We start from the raw sequence: 23,247 nt of genomic DNA, 5'->3' as shown, positions 1-23,247 counted from the left end.
CTGCTCCCAAGCACACCACGCTTCTTTCCTGCTCTCTGCCTTTACAGATGCCAGGCTGCTGGTTTGCACAGCTTTCCTCTCAACACTTTTAACGTGACCATTTTGTGTTTATTCTTCAAAATCTTGTTCAATCACCCACTGCTTTGTGACGCCTTCCCCAGCTTACCCAAGAAGGACTAATCTTTCTACTTTGGGGCTCCCCCTTTGCCGTGTACATACCTCTTTTGTTGCACTTTCATTCAATTGACAACTATTTAGCATTACTATGGGCCAAACGCTGTTCTAGACAGTGGGGAAATTAGTCAGTCCAGGTTTATGACCTTATGAAGCTATTTAGTTAAAAGGAAAAAAAAAAAACCAAGAATGAGCAAAGAAATGATTTGAGGGGTCACACTGGATGCTGTGTGGAGAATAGACCATGGAAGTCCAAGAGGTAGGAGTAGGAAGACCAGGAGGCTATTGTATTAAGCCAGGTGATGGTGGCTTGGGCTAGGGTAGAGATGATAAGAAATTGTTGAGTTTGGGATATATTTTGCAAGTATATCCTACAAGATTTCTGCTGGTGGATTGGTCATGGATTGTGCGAAAGAAGATGCCTCTAAGGCTTTTTGCTTGAGCAACTAGAAGAATGAAGTTTCCATGTTAACTGAGGTGGCAAAGATTTGAGGAAGAGCAGGTTTGTGGGGGAAAATAAAGATTTCAGATTTAGACATGGCTGAGATTCTTGTATGGACATCTGATCTTGAGGTAGTGGGATATATGAGTCTGGAGTTCAAACAAGATAGTGAGGCTGAAGATGTTGATTTGGGAGTGATCAACATGTAGTATGTATTTAAAGCCACAGGACTTGATAGGGTCACCTAGAAAGCAAGAGTCAATAGAGGAGGATCAAAGACTGAATGCTCTGTCACCCAACATTAGACAAAATATGGAGAATCCTGCAAAGGGGGACTTTAAAGTAGTGGCCAGTCAGGTAGAAGAATCTTTTCACATGTTTAGAGCATGGAATGTTCAAGGGCAGGACTGTGGTTTATCTTCCTATCTCCTAGTACAGGTGTGTTGGCCTTCAGTAGTAAATGTTAGTATATGGAAAGAAGCAGTAGCTCCTAGCTGGAACACCGAGCATGACTCTCGAGATCCCAGAAGATGTTAGTATTCAGAATGCAAGGTAGGTCCAGTAAAGCTTTCAAGCCCCAGCCAGAGGGATAGAATTTGGAAGCAGGATCTTATTTCTAAACAGGGTACGGCAACAGTAAAATAAGACAGTAAACAGTAAAATTAAAAAAAAAAACAACAAACCTGTCTTAAAAAAGCCTAGCGAATTGAGCAGGCTCTCAGGACAGCAACTTAGACAAAGGTAAGAATTTAGAACCAGAACTCAATTAGGAGACAAAAACTTGGTCTTAGGAGAAAGTCAAATGTCATTTATTATAAATGAGGCACAAGATGAGATGAACTAATATCAAAGCTATCTTTATGCTCAGCCTTTTGACTATTGGATTATAGAACTCCTTCTTTACAACTGAGGACACATGTCAAGACCTCTCTTTACACCATAAGTCAACCTATGCTAGAAACCAATCATGATTGACATCTGTTCATGCTGTTCAGTTAAGTAGAATTATTGTAGCTTTTTTTGTATGCTTTTAAATTCTTGTACCTTTCATACTAATTCTTCAGATGACTTTGGATCATATATGTCTTTTAGTCTTTTTTTAAAAAGTGGGAAGAAAGAAAGTTCATTTAATTTGGAAAAGTAGTATTTTGTTCTTTTATAACCCTTATCATTTCATTTATAAACATCAAGCATGGGGGCGCCTGGGTGGCTCAGTCGTTAAGCGTCTGCCTTCAGCTCAGGTCATGGTCCCTGGATCCTGGGATCGAGCCCCACATTGGGCTCCCTGCTCAGTGAAAAGCCTGCTTCTCCCTCTTTCACTCCCTCTGCTTGTGTTACCTCTCTCGCTAGGACTCTGTCAAATAAATAAATAAAATCTTTAAAAAATAAAAATTAAAAAATAAACATCAAGCATGGATTATCCTCCCTTGGATAGAAAGCTTCCCAATTGCCAATCACCTAGATAATAGGATCAACTCAACTAAATTAATAAAAAATTATTAAGTGCTTGTAATATGCCCAGCTCTAGATTGGCTGTGAAGTTATCAAGAGCAGTAAAACGTGGTCCCTGACCTGGAAGGTTTCCCATCTTGTGAGGAAAATGAATATGCATAAACAACTAAGTACCATGAAGTGAACATAGCAATAATCTTTTTTTTATTTCATGTTAATCACCATACATTACATCATTAGTTTTTGATGTAGTGTTCCATGGTTCATTGTTTGTGTATAACACCCAGTGCTCCATGCAGTATGTGCCCTCTTTAATACCCATCACCAGGCTAACCCATCCTCCCACCCCCCTCCCCTCTAGAACCCTCAGTTTGTTTTTCAGAGTCCATAGTCTCTCATGGTTCGTTCCCCATCCGATTTTCCCCCCTTCATTCTTCCCCTCCTGCTATCTTCCTTTTTTTTTTTTTTTAACAAAAAATGTATTATTTGTTTCAAAGGTACAGGTCTGCGATTCAACAGTCTTACACAATTCACAGCGCTCACCATAGCCCATACCCCGCCCTCAGTGTCTATCACCCAGCTACCCCATCCCTTAATCTCAGGAAACAAACTGAGGGTTGCTGGAGGGATGGGGTAGCAATAATCTTAATAGAAGAAATGTAGAGAGGGCGCCTGGGTGGCTCAGTTGGTTAAGCGACTGCCTTCGGCTCAGGTCATGATCCTGGAGTCCCAGGATCGAGTCCCACATCGGGCTCCCTGCTCAGCAGTGAGTCTGCTTCTCCCTCTGACCCTCCCCCCTCTCATGTGCTCTCTCTCTCTCTCTCTCTCATTCTCTCTCCCAAATAAATAAATAAAATCTTTTTTAAAAAAAGAAGAAATGTAGAGAATGATCAGAACATAAATGGACATTAGTATATCTCCTTTGAGAGGCATGGGAGTCAGGAGACCCTTAATCACAGAGAGTTTCAGGAGGTGATTACCTCAAGCTGAACTTCTTTCCTGGTCATTTGAGCATCTAAAGGAAGGAAATGAGGTCCCTGATGCAAGGAGCATGGGAAATTAAGTCCCAATTAGAGAGACAGAAAGCCTTCAGGAAATAATCACAAAGACATTTTACCAGTGACTTACACCCCAGCAACTGCAATGGAAGGAGCTGGAGGGTGCTAAAATATATCATAGATATTCATGCCCATCCTGGACTTGCTGACTCAGAATCTTCCAGAATAAGACCCAGGAAGTGAGCTTTTATCAAACCCCTCTTCGTTATTCTTAACTGGTGCTCTCTGTTTTATTACTTAGGAATCTTACTCCCGGAGGTTGAGACATTTACCTAAGCCAGTCAGTAGCAGAAATAGAACTTCAGTACAGATATTTTAACCCCACTCTGAAACTTTTTGGTTTATATTATTAATGAATTTCTACAGTGAATTTCCAGATTGTTAATAGTAGGCTTAATTTACTATGTTTAAATAGGAATGAATTTCCCAGGGCTTCTAGAGTTTTTCCTTAGAATTATAGAATATTTGCAGCAACTTCTATATTTTCCTGTTGCTATACTGTCTTGTGTTAATTAGGTCTCTTTGCTTTGTCATAGCTCTCACTTTTAACTTGGGTTTTTTGTTTTGTCATTTAGTAGATCTCAGATCAAATTAGCTGAACTAATTCTTCCATCTTTTCTTAAGTGAGGACATCTCCTCCTCACTATGGGAGGTAGAATTGTGATTTCCAGTATAATTTCTTGATGTAAGGCCAGGATTTCTTGGAAGAGAGCTTTCATTAAGGAGTGATTTAATTATCTGCCTGCTTTAGGTGGATACTTTTTCTTGGTCAGCTCCTAATAAAGGAACAAGCTCTCCCATCCGTTTCACAGCTTAACATATTTTGAGTGAGCTGAATTATATTCTAAAGCAGTCAAAAGACTAAATATACTTCATGTACCTGAAGTCCTGGGTATTTTGTTCCATGATAGCTCATTGCTAACACAAGATGGTTTACTACATAAATAATAGTACTTTCTTGAAAATAGACTGGAGGGGGGCACCTGGGTGGCTCATTCGTTAGGCATCTGCCTCCGGCTCAGGTCATGATCCCAGGATCCTGGGATCGAGTCCCACATTGGGCTCCCTACTCCGTGGGAAGCCTGCTTCTCCCTCTCCCACTCCCCCTACTTGTGTTCCTTCTCTCGCTGTGTCTCTCTCTGTCAAATAAATAAATAAAATCTTTAAAAAAAAAACAACAAAAGAAAAGAAAATAGACTGGAAGGACACCTGGGTAGCTCAGTCGGTTGAACCTGACTCTTGATTTCCCCTCAGGTCATGATCTCAGGGTTATGAGATGGGGCTCCTCGCTCAGCGGGGAGTTGGCTTGGGTTTCTCTCTCTTTCTCTCTCTCTCCCGCTCCCTCTGCCCCTCCTCCCACTTGAGGGTGCGCATGTGCGCACTTCTGTCTTGCTAAAATAAATAAAATCTTAAAAAAAAAAAAGACTGGAAACTCATTTTCTTTTTGCTTTCTAAAAAAGTGGATAATTGTGATGACTCCCTGGTCAGAGTTGTAGGTTTTACATATCCCTGATATGTGACTGGAAAAGTGAAAGTAAGAAAAGTATATTCTAAGGTATTGTGATTGCTGTGCAAAAATGCTGTGTAGACACATCATAAAGCTATAGAAAATAGGACTTTTTTCAATTTACAACTGTTTTTAGTATTCAAGGAAAATTAATTGCTCACCAGAATATTTTGTTACACTTAAAAAATTTGTCGTTTCTATTTTATAAACATTTTCTGTTTAAGGATTAAATTTTCAGATTGCTGTTAAAATTATTACTATTTTTGAAAGCATTTATATTGTTGTTGCTTCTTGTAAGGAATGTGATTTCTGGTCAAGCAAGTAATATGTATTTATGTTAAAATTTGAGGACACATTTGTGATTGATGAGCAAATATTGATTTTCAGTGAAATTATTTAAGGAAATATTATTGATAGCTTGTTTTCTCTGAAATCTCTTTTATGACCCATTTCATAAAATTAATCTGCTAACTTGATATTCTGTTGCTTGGCTTTCATTATATGCTGTTCTTTTCTCATCGTTAATCTGCCAAATTTTATCACTTTCAGTTCTTTACATTTTTATAAAGCTTAACTCATTTCCTTGTATTTCCTGTAGATTTTTAAATAGCCAATTTTATGGTTTCCTTTTAAAATAGAATACCAGCTGTATACAAATATATACACATATACATACAGACATACATATGTCCCTGAAGACATTGGTGAAGTTTGATACAAGTAACATATTTTCAACAACTTTCCAAGTGACCACTCTATTTTTTTTTTCTGCTGACAAATGATCTGATGGGGGTATATAGGCTAGCCTGAAGTGCATCCCAACTTTCATGCTTTTAGCTATCATTTTATGATTGCATCATTATGTATTTGTTTTTTAATTCATAAATATAATATAATTTCAAGTACTTGCTAAAATTTTATGCATAATTCACATAAAATATGATATATTGATTTACTACTGTAGAGAAACATCAACTATCTTTTCTTGGTAGGTTATGGCCTATATGAATACACTTGAAAGGGGTATTCAATAGAGAATTGAATGTGGTCTACTTTTTTTAAAAGATAATGTATGATCAGCATTAATAGATTCCAGAGAGATTCTTTAACGTCTTCATTTGTCTAACCTCAGTTTCTAAAAAGATGAAACTGAGCACAATATCAGTCTTATTTCTTAAAAACATATTAGTCACTTTTACTATTATCATCATTATTTTCATCTAGATTCCATAACTTTTAGTTAATTGAGCATATAATTACAGCACAATTCACATTATTTTTAATGACATTTAGCTTTGGTGTTTGACTTTAAAACCTTGGCATAGGTGACCTTTAGAAACATTTTAAATATTATGAGATATCTGTAAGAGGACTTTTTTTTTATTATGTTATGTTAATCACCATACATTACATCATTAGTTTTGATGTAGCGTTCCATAATTCATTGTTTGCATATAACACCCAGTGCTCCATTCAGTACGTGCCCTCCTTAATACCCATCACCAGGCTAACCCCTCCCTCCACCCCCTCCCCTCTAGAACCCTCAGTTTGTTTCTCAGAGTCCATAGTCTCTCATGGTTCATCTCCCCTTCCAGTTTCCCCCCCTTCATTCTTCCCTTCCTGCTATCTTTTTTTTTTTTTTTTAACATATAATGTATTATTTGTTTCAGAGGTACAGGTCTGTGATTCATCAGTCTTACACAATTCACAGCGCTCACCATAGCACATACCCTCTCCAATGTCTATCACCCAGCCACCCCATCCCTCCCACCCCCCACCACTCCAGCAACCCTCAGTTTGTTTCCTGAGATTAAGAATTCCTTATATCAGTGAGGTCATATGATACATGTCTTTCTCTGATTGACTTATTTCACTCAGCATAATACCCTCCAGTTCCATTCATGTCATTGCAAATGGCAAGATTTCATTCCTTTTGATGGCTGCATAATATTCCATTGTATATATATACCACATCTTTTTATCCATTCATCTATCGATGGACATCTGGGCTCTTTCTACAGTTTGGCTATTGTGGACATTGCTGCTATAAACATCAGGGTGCACGTACCCTTTCGGATCCCTACTTTTGTATCTTTGGGGTAAATACCCAGTAGTGCAATTGCTGGATCATATGGTAGCATATTTGAGGGTTTTTTGTAAAATGGAGGTATTGATATCAACTTCTATACCTGACAGATATTGCGATGGTTGAATTACACAGTGTGCTCAGAAGTTCTTTGCAATGAAGTGCTATAAAGATGGTTGCAGTTAAGATTTACCATGTATGGCTACCTGTGAAATGGTCTGGCTAGTTGGTGCTAAGTCCCATGTAGCTCTTGACAGAAAGAGGCTACACCTACCTATGAGACAGAAAGAAGCGGGGCCTCCTTGGCTGTCTTCAGCATAAAGCCTCCTAATTCTTAAAGTTTCCACTGCATTTTTTATTCAGACCAGGCTGCTAGTGGCTCTAAGTGGCAGGGGGGCAGGAGGTGGAGAAAAAGAAAAAATCCCATCTGGTGATTAACCAAAAAGTTGTGAGTTTCTGAAATTAGTGACATCCTCTCATACCTTCAGAGAGACATGGCAGGCAACTGTGGAGCTGTTTACCTGATTTAACTTTTCAAACTCTCTTTCAGGGGCTCCTGGCTGGCTCAGTCGGTTAAGCATCCGACTCTTGATTTCGGTTCAGGTCAGGATCTCAGGGTTGTGAGATTTAGCCCCAAGTTGGGCTCTGTCCTGAGTGCAGAACCTGCTTGAGACTCTCTCCCTCTCCCTTTGCCCCACATCCCCCTCCCTCTCTAAAACAAAACAAAACAAAAACCAACTCTCTTACAGTGCTTTCCTCCTGTATTACTTATGCTCCTGTTGTCCCTAGTGTTTAAGCTTCACTAACATTTACCCATCTACTGAGTGAGGACAGAAGAAAGAGAAAGGCCTACCAAAGATGAATACACTCATTAATGGTTCCCCACCTGACACAAACCTCAGGACTTAATCCTTGGATGGGGTAAGAGTTGATGATCCAGAGCATTCCCTGGTGTGTTAGTCTAATTGCTGCCTTTCACTGACTCATCACCAAGCAAATTACATACAATATGTTGAGGCTTTTAAATCCTCTCAACTGTGTTTTTGACTGCAAGTTCTTGAGTTGTTTTTGGGTTTTCTCCTCCATGATTTGGCTTTGGGAGTGCTTAAAATATCAGCTTCTGCTTATCTGCAAAGACAGTGATAAATGTGTGATTGGCTTTCTTTTCCTGAGCACATCACCCTGATGCATTTTACCCCCATTTTCAGAGTGGGATAGAAGAAGACAAAAGATAACATGTCTGAATTTTAATGTTACTGTTCAGGAGCTCACTGTTCATATTTAAGAAAGAACTGAACATAATTTGTATATTTCTCCAAATAACCTGAAAATGAGGCTTAACAACCAAAAAAAGTATGCAGTTTATATCAAGAAATTATAGAAAAAACTGGTTTGAGGAACATTTCATGATTTTTTTTTTTTAAAGATTTATTTATTGGAGAGAGACAGAATGAGGAGAAAGGACAGAGGGAGAAGGAGAGAGAGAATCTCAAGCAGACTCCCCACTGAGCACAGAGCCCGATGCAGGGCTCCATCCCAGGACCCTGAGATCATGACCTGAGCTGAAACCAAGAGTCAGACGCTTAACTGACTGAGCCACCCAGGCACCCCATCATTTCATGATTTTTCATTCTCATTAAAGCTCTTTTTCCTTGATCCCAACAATCCTATTCATTTCATCTATTCGTTCAACTAATACTGAGCACCTACTCTGTTGCAGGTAGTGTCCTGAGTGATGGAAATACACCAGTAAAGACATAGGCAGGGTTCTGCCGTCATGTAACTTACAGGGAAATAGACACGGGTAGAGACTGGTTACAAAGCAGGGGGTGAGTGCTGTGATAGGGAGAGTCCGGTGTGCTTTTAAAAAGCCCTGATAAGGGGTACCTAACACAGTCGTGGAACACCAAGAAAACCTTCTCAGAGGAATTAGCATCGAAACTCAGACCTAGAGAAAGAGAGGAATATCTAAGTAAGGAGAGAGGAATGTTCTAAGTAGAGAAAACATATAGTAAGGTCAGGGCATGATCTAATATGGGGAGTTCCTTGAGAAGAACCTAGTTTTCATTTCTCCACAGCTCTGAGATCACTAAGAAGGGTGGGGTTTGTGGGGAGTGGGTACCGCCAGTGAAGTCCCTGGATTTAGCATTGCAAAGGGAAAACCTTAGTTGTCATCCTCATCTTGTTTTAGTTCAATTGTAATTAGGTCAAGTTCCAAAGAAGACTTCACACTGCTCTTACTCAAGTTATTCCGAACATTTTGATTTCCTGTTGCATTTTTCTGCAGGTGTGTAATCACGAGGAGTTGCAACAAAATAACTTGACACATTGTAACCAAATGCTGCTCTATTCTCTAACCCTTGCATGTGACTTGCCTTCCCAATTGTATTGATTTTTAAAAAATATTTCTTTGGGGCACCTGGGTGGCTCAGATGGTTAAGCGTCTGCCTTCGGCTCAGGTCATGATCCCAGGGTCCTGGGATCGAGCCCCGCGTCTGGCTCTTGGCTCAGTGGGGAGCCTGCTTCTCCCTCTGCCTCTGCCCCGCTCGTTCTCTCTCTCTCTCTCTGTGTCTCTGTGTCTCGAATGAATAAATAAAATCTTTAAAATATATATATATATGTATATATATATTTCTTTAAATTTTTCAGAACCCCTCCATGCCATGTTGAACACATAGTTGGTGTTCTCTAAATATTTGTTGAATTTAGATTAAGGTGTTTGGGGATTTTTAAAGATCATTTTTATTATTTTTTAAAGAGTATAAGGGGGCAACTGGGTGGCTTATGGCTCAGGTCATGATCCCGGGGTCCTGGGATCGAGCCCCACATCAGGCTCCCAGCATGGTGGGGAGCCTGCTTCTCCCTCTCCCTCTACCCCCTGCTCATTCTCTCTCTCTCTTTCTCTCAAATAAATAAATATTTTTTTTAAATAAACAAAAATTTTTAAAAAGTATAAAACTCTAATAACAAGGCTCCCGTACCTTCTGGCTTTTGGGTGAATTGGGTCAATAGAAACTCTAGCAGGAGATTGGAGGAAAGGGAGGATCAAGAGAAGCTGGTAGTTAGGAATTGGTAGAAGTCTTTGTCTTTAAGAAGGGCATCAAAAACATCCCCATAGCTTGGGGTGGTTGATTGACGACTGTAGCTGGAAGACAGTATAATCTAAGGCTCATTGTGACATAAGGGGATTGAGAACAGAAGGATGGAGCACCTGGGTGGCTCAGTTGGTTAAGCGACTGCCTTCGGCTCAGGTCAGGATCCTGGAGTCCCTGGATCGAGTTCCGCATCGGGCTCCCTGCTCGGCAGGGAGTCTGCTTCTCCCTCTGACCCTCCTCCCTCTCATGCTCTCTGTCTCTCATTCTCTCTCTTGCAAATAAATAAAAAAAAATTTTTTTTTTAAAAAAGAACAGAAGGGTGATTGCCAATGTTCATCACCAATAAGGCACCTTCATAGGAACTATGAAGTGCTTTCCAGGTCACACCTCTCCTTTGTTAGCCAGGAGTAATGTGTTACCTACTTATATTTTTATCTCTAATCCTAGTCTGGAAGTTCCCTTGGTGGAGAAATGACTTACACATCATGGAAACATACAAGTGATTGTATATACTAGGTAGTCTTCAGAATGCCTGGCACACAGATTTGATAAATATTTGTGAAAACCTGGAATCTGACTTAATTTCTCTTATTGTATCTCCTTTGTTATCTTTTTTTAAAAAAATATTTTTATTTATTTATTTGACAGAGAGAGATACAGTGAGAGAGGGAACGCAAGCAGGGGGAGTGGGAAGGGAGAAGCAGGCTTCCCGCTAAGCAGGGAGCCTGATACAGGGCTCGATCCCAGGACCCTGGGATCATGACCTGAGCTGAAGGCAGACACTTAATGACTGAGCCACCCAGGCGCCCCTGTCTCCTTTGTTTCTAAAAGGTTTATTAAATTCAGTTTTCACGAACCACTAAGTATTTTTCCCAGGGCCACTCAAATTAAGGAATCAGACTTTGTAGATAAACCTTTATTTAGTACTTCACTTATACAAACAAATGTAAGTCAAGCAAAGATTTAAAAAAAAAAACCCACCTGCAACTAGAGAGATGCATTCATAGGTTATGTCTGTCCCTTCACATTCTTGAACTCCTACTCATGAAAAAACTAACAAATGTATCTATAATAAAAATGAAAAACATATAATAAAATTGGGGGAAAGGGAAGGTTGGAATGGTGCAAGTTTTGTTATATTTTACATATATTAGTAAATGGGTAGTAGACATAAGGGAGGACTTAGCCGTAAGGGTTTTAAAACATTAGGACTTAAATGAATTTATATGCAAAGCTCCTGAAATTTTTTAAGCTTCTGCTTGGTTTTCAGTGCTGCAATCCTGACCTCTAGTGGGCATCCAGAAACAAAACCCAAACCTAAAATACATCATTTTGCTGAGTACTCCATCAAACTCCATTATTTAGTCAACCTAAAAGATGGAATTTTTAAAGAGCTTACAGTATGAGAATGAGAATAAAGTAAAATACGTTTTGGCTAACGTGTTACACTAGGCTTGCAATTAGACCTCAATGTTTAAAAGCAGCCAGTATTTCTTTATATTTGCATAGTAATTATCTGTCACTATCTTCTTTCCATGGAAAAATGCATTATTTTTCAGATCACAGAAGTAAGAAATTTATCTTACCCAAAGAGGAGCCCAAAGGGATTCATTTTGTTCTGATTACCTGATGTGCATTAGAAGCTGTATGAAACCTGAGCGGCTTTAAAACAGTGATTTTGGAGTGAGACGTACTATGCAGCCTCCTGATACGATGCCCTGACACAACAATGATTCTGTGTTATTGTGCCAAGAATACATAATCTAGGCTTAATAATAAGGAAACATCAGACACATCAAATTGAGGGACATTCTACAAGATAACTCTCCTGTACTTCTCAAAAGTATCAAGTTTATTAGACAAAGGCTTTCATCTGCTATCTGTTGTAGATGAAAGAAGACTAAGGAGACGTGACAACATAATGTAATATATGATCCAGGATTGGATCCTGGACCAGAAAAGGACATTAGTGGGACATTTGACCAAATTTGAGCACTATTTTCTTGGTTTTGATAGTTGTTCTGTAGTTATGTAAGATGTTAACATTTGATGAAGCTGAGTTAGAGGTATGCAGAAATTCTTGGCTCTACTTTTGCAAATTTTTTCTAAATCTGAAATTATTTCAAAATGAAAGGTTTTTAAAAATTAAAACAGCCATTTATTTTATTCACAATTTCCTAATTCAGGAATTTCAGAAGGATTCAGCTGTGTGGTCTATCTCTGATCCACATCGTAGCAACTGGGGCACCTGAGGGTGGAGGATTCACTTTCAGGATGACTTCATTCACGTATCTGGCACCTGGGTGACCCCTGGCCTGTGTTACTTATGGATGGCATCTTGTCCTGCAGGGCATTTCCTTTCTGTTTGGCTTCTTAGAGCATGGGGTCTAAGTATAACTGTACTTACATGGTGGCTGGCCTTCCAGAGGGAGCATTCTAGGAGATGGAGCATGGAAGCTTGTACTCTTAAGGGTTGGGCCCAGAATATGGGCATAACTTCACTTCTACCATATCTATTGGTCAAAGCAGTAGCATAGTCTGCCCAGATTCAAGAGGAGAGGACAAAGGTCCTACCTCTCAATGGGAGAAGTGTCAAAATCCTTAATTCATCACAGATAGCTAACCAAAGTCTCATTGCAGTAGAGGTGGGATTAGTGAAAAAGCTATGGAGTTGTTGTTTTTTGTTTTGTTTTTGTTTTTTTGTTTGTTTTGTCTGACAGACATCAGTTCTAGACCTGGCTTTCCCATTTACTAACAGAGTGATGTCTCTGGGCCTCAGTTTCCTCATCTCTAAAATGGTGGCAGTGACACATATGCCATGAAGTTATTGAGAGAATTAAGTGAAAAATATAAAGGGATGCCTGGGTGGCTTAGTTAAGCACCCAACTCTTTTTTTTTTTTCCATTTTTTAAACTTTATTATTTATTTATTTATTTGAGGGAAAGAGAGAGCATGAGTGGGAAGAGGGGCAGAGGGAGAGGAAGAGAGAGAATCCTCAAGCATATTCCACGCTGAGCACGGAGCCTGACAAGGGTCTCAGTGCCAGGACCCTGAGATCATGACCTGAGCTGAAATCAAGAGCCAGTCACTCAACCAACTGAGCCACCCAGGTGCCCCAAGCATCGGACTTTTGATTTTGGCTCAGGATTGTGATATTGAGCCCTCCTCAGGCTCCGCACTGGGTGTGGACCCTGCTTGAGATTCCCTCTCTCCCTCTCCCTCTGCCCCTCCCCCCTCAAAAAAAAAGAATATGATAAGCAATAAATATGCAAACCTAATAATATATGCTAGCATTTATTGAATACTTACCAAGTGCTAATTCCTTTGATATGCTTTTTATATGCTATTTCATTTAGTCATTACCCCTTTCTGGGATGGTAGATGCCATTTTGGTCGGGTCAGAAAGGGCAGCACACATTCCCTCTAGCTTTAGCTGTTTGTCTGTGGGCCTGCTCCATTTACCTTGGCCAGTTCTGGTTTGATCATTTCTCACTGCCTTGTTGTTAGGATTTCCATTTCCACATACTATTTATTTCCCTTTTGTTTTGATCCCTAAGGACCCAGGCGCTGATGCGCACTTGGCACTGTTTGGCACTTCCTCTTCAGCGTTTGCTCTCAGTGCTGTCAGCGTAGCTCCTGACAGCTTCTCACACAATCTGTCAGCCCCCTCGGAGCCCACAATTGCCTGCTCATCAGAGCCAAATGTTCAGTGTCTTTGTTTCAGTGAGTGCTCAGCTGTCAGCCTTTCTTCATGCAGGATTGTGGGTGCTCGATTGTTGGCCTACACGGGAACACAGCGATCTGCACTTTGGAGCAATTATTTAATTGGGGGCAATTACTTGTAGGTGTTCTTCAAAGTGAAGATTTTGCCAGGCTGTGACTGAATTTTGAAACGGCAGCTTCCCAATCAGTTAAGGAGCCACTTCTTCATGCACACAAGACTGATCTCAGTCTTTGTCACTGGGGGAAGGTGGTGACCCTTTCTTGCCACAGCATGCTGGGTTTGTATGGCCTCACATCCTGCAAGCAGTCAGCTATGTTTTGTGAGTGTTTTTGATATGGGGCAAATAATAAGATTTGGTTTGGGTAGAAGTCACCTATGTGTTATCTTTCTACCCTCTGCATTCAAAATTTACTTTAAATGGAAGGAATCACTTTAATCCTTTAGGAATTAGAGGACACATTAAATAACCCCAACTAAGGGATTTATTCATTCATTCACTTCTTCATTGGGCTATCTTCTCTAACTTGGTGGTTAAGAGAATGACTTCTAGAATTGCACTGCATAGTTTAAAATCCACTTAGTAGCTGTGTCACCTTGGGAAATTTACTTTGACTGAGTCTTAATTTGGATGGAATTAAAATGGAATTTAGGATTGTGGGATTAAATAAGGGCATATTTTCATTGTGATTACAGCTCTTAGCACATAGGAAGTATTCAGTGGATGTTGGCTCTTATTTATTATCTTGCACTTGGAGTTAGACCTTGTACCATTAATAATAAGTAGTCATAACAATATATTGTTATTTTTATTCTTTTTTTTTTTTTAAAGATTTTTTTTATTTATTCATTTGACAGAGACACAGCGAGAGAGGGAACACAAGCAGAGGGAGGGGGAGAGGGAGAAGCAGGCTTCCTGCCGAGCAGGGAGCCCGATGCGGGGCTCGATCCCAGGACTCTGGGATCATGACCTGAGCTGAAGGCAGATGCTTAACGACTGGGCCACCCAGGTGCCCCGTTATTTTTATTCTTAATAGTTCTCCAAATGTTTTACTCTTTGAGTCCTATTAGGAACGCTTGTTTACCCCTCAGTACCCAACAAATTGCTACAGATTACATATTCCTAAAAAGGGGAGGCATCTTGAAAATGACACCTTTTTCTTTTTAAAATATATTTCAACAGGGGAACCTGGGTGGCACAGTTGGTTAAGCATCTGATTCTTGGTTTCAGCTCAGGTCATGATCTTAGGGTCATGGGAACGAGCCCCGTGTTGGGCTCCACACAGTGCGGAGTCTGCTTAAGAATCTCTCCCTCCCCCTCTGCCCCTATGGCCTCGCTCGCACGGGCTCTCTCAAATAAATAAATCTTTAAAAAATGTATTTCAATAGGGGCACCTGGGTGGCTCAGTTGGTTAAAGAGACTGCCTTCGGCTCAGGTCATGATCCTGGAGTCCCGGGATCAAGTCCCGCATCGGGCTCCCTGCTCAGTGGGGAGTCTGATTCTCCCTCTCCCGCTCCCCCCTCTTGTGCTCTCTCTCTCAAATAAATAAATAAAATCTTTTTAAAAAATGTATTTCAATAAATATATTTCAATTCAGTTAGTCCAAGGTTAGATCATGTAAGAATGGATGGACAATAAAGTAACAATAGAGGATTTAGTTCATGGTAACTTGGAAGAGTGAAGGGTTGTTCCCTAATAATTCACTTAATTATTGGCTAGGAGGCTGAGGACCGAAGCTGACATTGACATTGTCATCTTAAAACCAACCTGTGTGTGGTGCTGCACTTTTAAACTGACCAAATGTTGGCCTGTGGAAGGTTTCCATAATTTAATGATACCTCTAATTATATTTCCAAATGAGAATAAGTCTTATTTCAAAGAAAATATCCAACCAAGGTTGCCTTCTTTACTCTCCTCTTAAGAAATCAGGATACATTTTCTAGTGAAGTAAAGAACTTGGTAAAATAGCAAGTTTTTCCTGATTTCCAACAACTTAGAGGTCTGAAGTACCTTGTTTGCATAGTCTGGCAACACTTTCCTATTTCAGTTTAAGGCTTGTGAAGTCTTTTCTTTATTTTCATGGATAATGTCCAGAGCTTCAGTAAGCAGATGCAGTAATACCTTATTACTCTGAAATGGTTTAAAGAGGTTACATATATAAATTGTTTCTGGTAACCGAAAGCTATCTCTTTAGCTTCTCAAACTAAAAATTATCTACTTTTTATTTATTACACATGCTGTGCTTCCTCCTTAAGCACAATATTTTGAACATGATGGAAACATTAACACTGCAGAATTATCATTATGAGCTAATGTAAACTACAGAAGGATTATTGGCCCCACTAAATGGGCCCAGACAACTATGTGTTTTATAGTTTTTAGGAAAGTGTTATCTTCTATTTCTGTCAGATCTAATATTTTTTTTTTTTAAGATTTTATTTATTTATTTGACAGAGAGAGAAACACAGCGAGAGAGGGAACACAAGCAGGGGCAGAGGGAGAGGGGGAAGCAGGCTTCCCACCGAGCAGGGAGCCCGATGCGGGGCTCGATCCCAGGACACTGGGATCATGACCTGAGCCGAAGGCAGACGCTTAACGACTGAGCCACCCAGGCGCCCCTGTCAGATCTAATATTTTAATTCTGACAACTATCTCTATAGGCTATTTGTCTCTAATCCCATCTACCACATACTTTATCTTTTACTTTGCTACTTTTGACATCTATAAACTATAAAATCATATCACCAAAGTAATTTGAAGTGCATATGGAATTAAAATTTGAATAAATTTTTGTGGTGTTAGAGCTATTTTGGTTATTTAGAGGTCTTTAATTTTTTTTTTTAATTTTTAAGTTCTTGGTGTTTTTCATAGCTCACTTGTTCAATAGTCTGACTTTGAGATAATTGAAGAAAAGGGTTTCTTACTGTAATTTGATGATGACTCTATAAATTGGTCTAGTTGGGTCCACAGGGAAAAGAAATCTCATAAATTTTGGGATAGCTAGTATAGTTTAATCATTTTGTCCTCAAATAAGCACTTACTATGTATATTACACCAGTACTGAGTGGTGGAAATTCCCTTAAACTAGACATTAAAGGCTTGGAGGATCCTAGCCTTCTACTAAAGACGTATATGACCTTAGGCTAGTCAAGTTCACGTTCTGAAAAATGGGAATCACAATAGATGTTGTTATGAGAACCAGTGAGATTTCACTATTCCTGTGAAAGCAAAGAGATTGAGAATATAGCAGAGTTGGTTGAACATGGAGTGGAGTTTCCAACACGCACCCTGAAGGGATTTAGGAGGGAGAAGTGGGGTGGAAGACTGACAGGAGAAAGGACCAGAGCATAATAAGGATTAGAGAATTGGAGACTAGAGGAGCTTACATTTTAAGCAGCGACTAGAAAAACAAGATCCAGAGACATTGTGGACTTAGTCATAATGGCAGGTTGATAAACATTCAGGTTGTAACAATTCACCATTGCCAAGCAGCTGTGACGTGGGGTGGAGGGGCGTCGGGCAGGGCAACAGGTTTAGACTGCAGGTTTGGGCAGCAGTGGGCAGTGGGCAGCAGCTAGTGGATGAGGAAAGCAAATTTTGGGGGCACCTGCCTCTCTCAGTCAGTGGAACTTGCCACTCTTGATCTCAGGGTTGTAGGTTCAAGCCCCACATTGAGTGCAGAGATTACTTAAAAATGAAATCTTCCAAAAGAAAAAAAAGGAAAGAAAATTTTGTTTAATTGTAATCCAAGTTTTTTGATCTACAATAATCTTTTTTTTTTTTTTCTAATTGGTAAATTGTGATCAAAACCAGTCCAGATTCATTGCGTGGTGTGGTGATGAACTGTGTTGATTTGGTTTTGTCTCCTGGCCTTGTTACACTTCCTGCTGCTTTTGGTTTCTTAAAGAATTAATTGACTAAACCCCAAACCTCCAACCAAATATATTGTGCTTATCATTCATGCCTTCTACCATTAGATCATATTTTAGGTAGTTGACTGTGAAAGATCAGCAAATTTTAACAAGAATTCACTCTGACTACCTAGTCTTAATCCTCACTTCTGATTTTGGAGACAGGAAAAAGATGGTTTATTAGAAGTTTTTTGCATAATACAACTCCGTATCCAAAAGGCAAGGCAGATAGACTGTATTTGTGACTGAGATGGAGAGGGCACATATATAGACCCTGGACATATGGGAGATGTCAACTCATACTTGAAAGATCTTTTTTCTCATGTATGATGACTTGCGTGGCAAGGAAACAGCATATTTCATGGCAACTTTGTTTCTGATTCTGTCATCTTAAGCATTTAAGATTTCCTATATTTTGAATTTAACATCTCAACAGCTCTTCAGATTCACTGGGCTGAACTCAGAGCTCAAAATTCAGTTCCACTATATCTTCTTAACAAGCTATTTGTTTATTCCTAAAGAGATACCGCTTTGGTTTTCAGAGAGAAAAAAAAAGGAGAAGGAAGTCTGGCACACAGCCCCAAATTACACCTCTAGTTGTACAAATACTACTTGAAAGCGAAAGAACAGTAGTGGAAATCCAGTGTGATGTTTACAACTCCCCTCACACAATCTATCCCAGTTATTAGCAACACTGTTTTGTTTTGTTTTGTCTATTGCTGGCCATTTAACCAAGATGTACATACTGGGACTTGGGAATTTCAATTAATAATTTTAGACTTCCGCATCACTGCCATCTTGATCAAAAATCTTGACTTTCACAAGCCTTAGACCCATGAAGATAATTCAGAAATTGAAGGAAGAATAGTTTATTGAATAATTTATTGAAGGATTGAGGGGAAATAATTTATTGTAAAAACAACAATTTTATGTGAACATTAAGTAGCATCAAAAATTTGCAGTAAACCTCTCAGAGAAGGAAAATACCTTTCAAAAAAAAAAAATCTCATGGTTTAATTATTACTGTATGTGAAGATGAAAGCAACCAGGGATTTTATTAAAGATATGGGGAAAGACTTAATAACATAATGATAGATGTGGCAGTATTGATTTGGATCCTTTTTCTATTTCAGGGTTTGAATATAATCTTTCATGTAGCCTTGGCTCTCCTAAAGGTAAGTCTGTTTTTATCTTTAAATTGGGCATAATTCAGATTAGCCTTTGACTCATTCTAGATTCTTGAACACAAAGACTTCCGTGAGGAACTGATTCTCCTCCCATCCTTTGTTGTTTTTGTTTATTTAGAGTTTGCTTCTTTACTTTTCTTATAATCTATTTAATTTTGCTATCACAGTGCTCCTTCCAGGAACATATAAAGTTGTTTTCATTCATACGAGTTGGGTGATGTAAGAGAAAAAGTTAAAACCTGTTTTCTGTCAAAACGATGCCAGCCTTTTTCTTAAAATACTTCTTACCACAATAACATCCCTAGAGGTACCTAAACATAGAATTGAATTATTAGAAAGCTTTTAAAATATACTGACTAAAAAAGAAACTGCTACATTTCAATTTGCACTTCTTTGAGAGCTAGAAATTTACAAGACACTTTAGAATTCAATTACAATTACCTTGTTGAATTTTATATCAACATATCAGTGGAACTTTAACAGTGTGGTAATAGCAAGACATTTGCTGCAAAGTTGGTGAAAGTAACCCAATCAGTCAGTTTTTGTCCTTCAGTAAGAGAGGACATTGTTACTGAAGGTGATAATTGCCTATATTTATTAAAAAAATGCAGGCTCACCCTTACCCAGTAAAACATAGTTGTTAAAATTGCAGACCCTGGGCTCAGACAGATTTGGTTCTAATTTCAGCTCTGGTGTGTGACCTTGGCAAATTAGTCTAAGTGCTCAGACCCTGAGTTTTGAGATAATAATAGAAACTAATTTACGGGATTGTTGTAAGAGTTCAATACGATGATACATAAAAAGTACTTAACATAGTGTCTAGAAAATGTTATTGCCTAATAAATGTTAGCTATCATTATTGTGACTACTGTTGTATTCACAAGGTAACTCACTTTCTAGATTCCCCATCATTCTTCCAAATTTCCCAAAAGATAATGACCTGACGTCTTCAGAGTGCCGCTTGGTATTTTAGGAGAGCTTCCGTACGTAAATACCTTGATCCCAAACCAAGACATGACATACTGTGGGTCCTATGTACATCAAGAAGTGGGGTGTACTCCTCACCTCTTATTCTGTTAAACATTTTTTTGTGAAGTTCATAAATTGTACTTTAAATTGTAACATTAAATCATTTGGAGTTTAGATATGAACAATTCTTATACCAAAGTTATTTTGGAAATTAGGAAGATATTTAAAATATTTTCAGTAAAATAATAAAAACATGTGCATGTATCTTTTAGCGAAGTCATGGATCTCTACCTCTAATTCTTTTTTCGTTAGGACAAATTAAAACCAAAAACTTTCTAAGATGCTTTTCAGTAGAGGGCTGGGATAAGACTTTTAGAATGCCTAAGCAGTGACAGTATTATGTAATTCAGACTAAAAACAATACTTAGTCATAAAGTAAGTGTAATGAGGAAGTCCAACAAAGTTATGATTTTTCCTATCCTGTCTAATTTGCTTTTAAGCCTCAGACATTATCCTCCCCAAAATGCCCTTCCTCATTTTTTTGGTGACTTTTCTTTACCGGTGCTCTCAGTACACACTTAGTCTGTCTTTTGGGGGTATCCCAGGATTTCCTGTCTGGATATTGGGACTATACTCTGTGTCAGCTTAATACTGCATCCGTCTGGTAAATTATCTTCCTGATTGACAGATTTTTTTGGTTTGATTGCATTATTTTCATTTATTTTTATTCATATTAACCCAGATATGGCCTTTGCAGAGGACATTCTCTGGCCACTGGGCAGAAAAGCTTTTGAATCTTCTCTGGAAATACATGGATGCTCATCTAGTATCTTGCAGAATTTGCCTAGCTAGAGAAGATTAAAAGGAGAGCTTCCTCACTACTTTTGGGATATTTATATCCCTTCCTTGTATGAATCCTGGAGCTGACGGCACTAGAGACAGTATATGTAGGCTGAATTAAAGTGTACCAAATTGATCTGATTGCTCCTACCCGGAAAAAGAATATCCCAAAATATATGAAAGGGACTAGCATTTAGCTTCTAATCTAGTAAGCCGTATAAAAGAATGTATATTTGTTTACATAAAAATAACAAACTTAGGGATAGTTCAAAGTGCTTATGAACCCAGCATAAGTAATCCATTAGCATACATGAAATGTCCAGGTGTCACTTGTAAAAGAATTGTGAATTGTGTTAACCAGAGAAAACTATTTTATTCTCTTCTGCAGTTGATAATTGAGGGAGCTAAGGCCCCAGGTTACCTCAGGTCTTTTGTTTTACTAATGGCAAAGCTGGATTTATTATATATATATTTTTAAGATTTTATTTATTTATTTGAAAGAGAGAGAATGAGAGAGAGAGAGAGAGAGCACATGAGAGGGGGGAGGGTCAGAGGGAGAAGCAGACTCCCCGCCGAGCAGGGAGCCCGATGCGGGACTTGATCCAGGGACTCCAGGATCATGACCTGAGCCGAAGGCAGTCGCTTAACCAACTGAGCCACCCAGGCGCCCCTGGATTTATTATATTTTTAAGCAGCATAAATATAACTAAAGGTCTCTGTTGCTCAGTATGATTTAAAGACACCTACTTTCTGAATGGGAGCTACTTTCTTTTGGGTTAGAAATAGTCTACCAAAGAACTAGAAAGCTATTGAGCTAAATGAATTGTTCATTATAGTAGGTGGCACCATCAAATCATCTAGGATATTGGCAGTGTCCATTCATTCCCCCAATCTAATTCATTTGTTATATGAAATATTTAATAGTCACCGCATATAGTACATTATAATAGATTAGAAATGATTAGTCAGAATTAATCTTAGCCACTTCATGTTGCCAGAGAATTTTTGATCAGAATAGGTTCTTTGCATTCAAACAATGGTTAAAAGTAAATGATGGGGTGGGGGCACCTGGGTGGGTTAGTCGGGTTCTGTCTTCAGCTCAGGTCATGATCTCGGGGTCCTAGAATCAAGCGCCTCTTCAGGCTTCCCACTCAGTGGGGAGTCTGCTTGTCTCTCTCCTTCTGCCCCTCCTCCTGCTTGTGCTCTCTCTGTTACTCTCTCAAATAAATAAAGAAAATCTTAAAAAATGACAGAATGTTTTTCATTTTGTGTCTTATTATAGAGATAAAACCCACTCATAATTCCATCCCTAGAGGTAACCATAATAAAAATTCATTATAAAATCTTCCTCCCATGCTTTAGTCTATGAATATGTAAGCATTCATTAGCTATGTACATTTATATGTACACATATATTTTTAATATGGGCTTAAGGATTATAATTAAGGAGATGGGAGATAGGAGATAAATCCAGAGGAATAGTGTATGAGGATGAACATATTATTTTCTGTCAAAAAATGCTGATGAACAAGACTCTTTTTCATTTAATGCTATGTTATGACCATCTTCTGTGTCACTATAGACACGTAGTGCTTAAACGTATGGATGATGGAGCCAGGCTACTTGAGTTCAAATCCCATCTCCCACAGCTTATGCCGCAATCTTAGATAAATTACGATTTCCCTATCTTTAAAATGGGGATATTAGTAACACCTATCTCATAGGATTGTTAGGGTTTAATGAGTTAATATATGATTGGTGTCTGGAAATTTGTTAAGTATGAAAATGCACCCAGGTACAATTAATATACATAGAGCTGCCTTAGCTTTTTTTTTTTTTTTTAAAGATTTTCTTTATTCATTTGACAAAGAGAGAGAGAGGGAGAGCACAAGTAGGCAAAGAGGCAAGCAGAGGGTGAGGGAGAAGCAGGCTCCCCGCAGAGCAGGGAGCCCGACGTGGGGCTCGATCCCAGGACCCTGGGATCATGACCTGAGCCGAAGGCAGACGCTTAACGACTGAGCCACCCAGGCGCCCCTGCCTTAGCTTTTTAATCACTGATTAGTATCTTATTGTGTGTACCATAATTTTACTTAGCCAGTTTTCTATTTAATTTTTATGGACATTTGTTTCCAGACTTTTCCTGTTAAACAAACATCCTTAAATTTCCATCTTTGCATACTTATGTAATGATGCCTTTTGGATAAACTTTGAGGAATGTAATTGCTGGATCAGACTGTAATCAAATTTGAATTTTTGATGCATATTGCAAAATTGCTTTCTACTAGCAATATGAGAATGCATTTTCTCCATACTCTTGAAAAAGCAGAATTTCTAAATATGTGCTTTTATGGACAGTGAAATCAAGTTGTAAAACAAAGCAGCCTAAAAAGTGAATTATTATACTAATTTGTGTCATTGTAAACAAACAAAACTCTTCAGACAGTTTTGAAGAGTCCCATGTTCTTTCATTTGGGAACATCTAGTTGTTTTTTTTTTTTTTTAGGGAAGCCAGTTGATCATGGCTAAATTTTAGAAGAATGATCCCTAGCTTGGATGGGCTTTTATATTATTTAAAAGTTCTGAAGCATCTCTTTGATGGTTTTGGCTTTTCAACCTCTCCATTATGGTCTTTTTCCTTACCATTCTATTGAAGCTTTTTTTTTTTTTTTAGAGGGGGCAGGGAAGAGGAGAGGGAGAAAGAGAAAATCTTAAACAGGCTCCATGCCCAGCGCAGAGCCAGCACAAAGCTCAGTCTCATGACCCCTAGATCATTACCTGAGCCAAAATCAAGAGTCAGACACCTA

General features: G+C 38.8%; 1 protein-coding gene across 4 annotated transcripts in view; it reads left to right on the top strand.

Moving 5' to 3' along the window:
• Nucleotides 1-23,247, top strand: part of RABGAP1L (RAB GTPase activating protein 1 like) — a 769,071-nt gene that overhangs the window by 542,666 nt on the left and 203,158 nt on the right. For all 4 annotated transcript variants that reach the window (XM_035010758.1, XM_035010757.1, XM_035010762.1 and 1 more), the window contains one exon: nt 18,581-18,622. In XM_035010758.1, the coding sequence (XP_034866649.1) occupies nt 18,581-18,622 (42 nt within the window). The remainder of the gene's footprint in view (nt 1-18,580; nt 18,623-23,247) is intronic.

Source organism: Mirounga leonina, unplaced genomic scaffold, assembly GCF_011800145.1.
Source record: "Mirounga leonina isolate KUSES-001 unplaced genomic scaffold, KU_Mleo_1.0 Mir_154, whole genome shotgun sequence".
Classification (NCBI taxonomy): domain Eukaryota; kingdom Metazoa; phylum Chordata; class Mammalia; order Carnivora; family Phocidae; genus Mirounga; species Mirounga leonina.
This window is presented reverse-complemented; position numbering and strand designations above follow the sequence as displayed.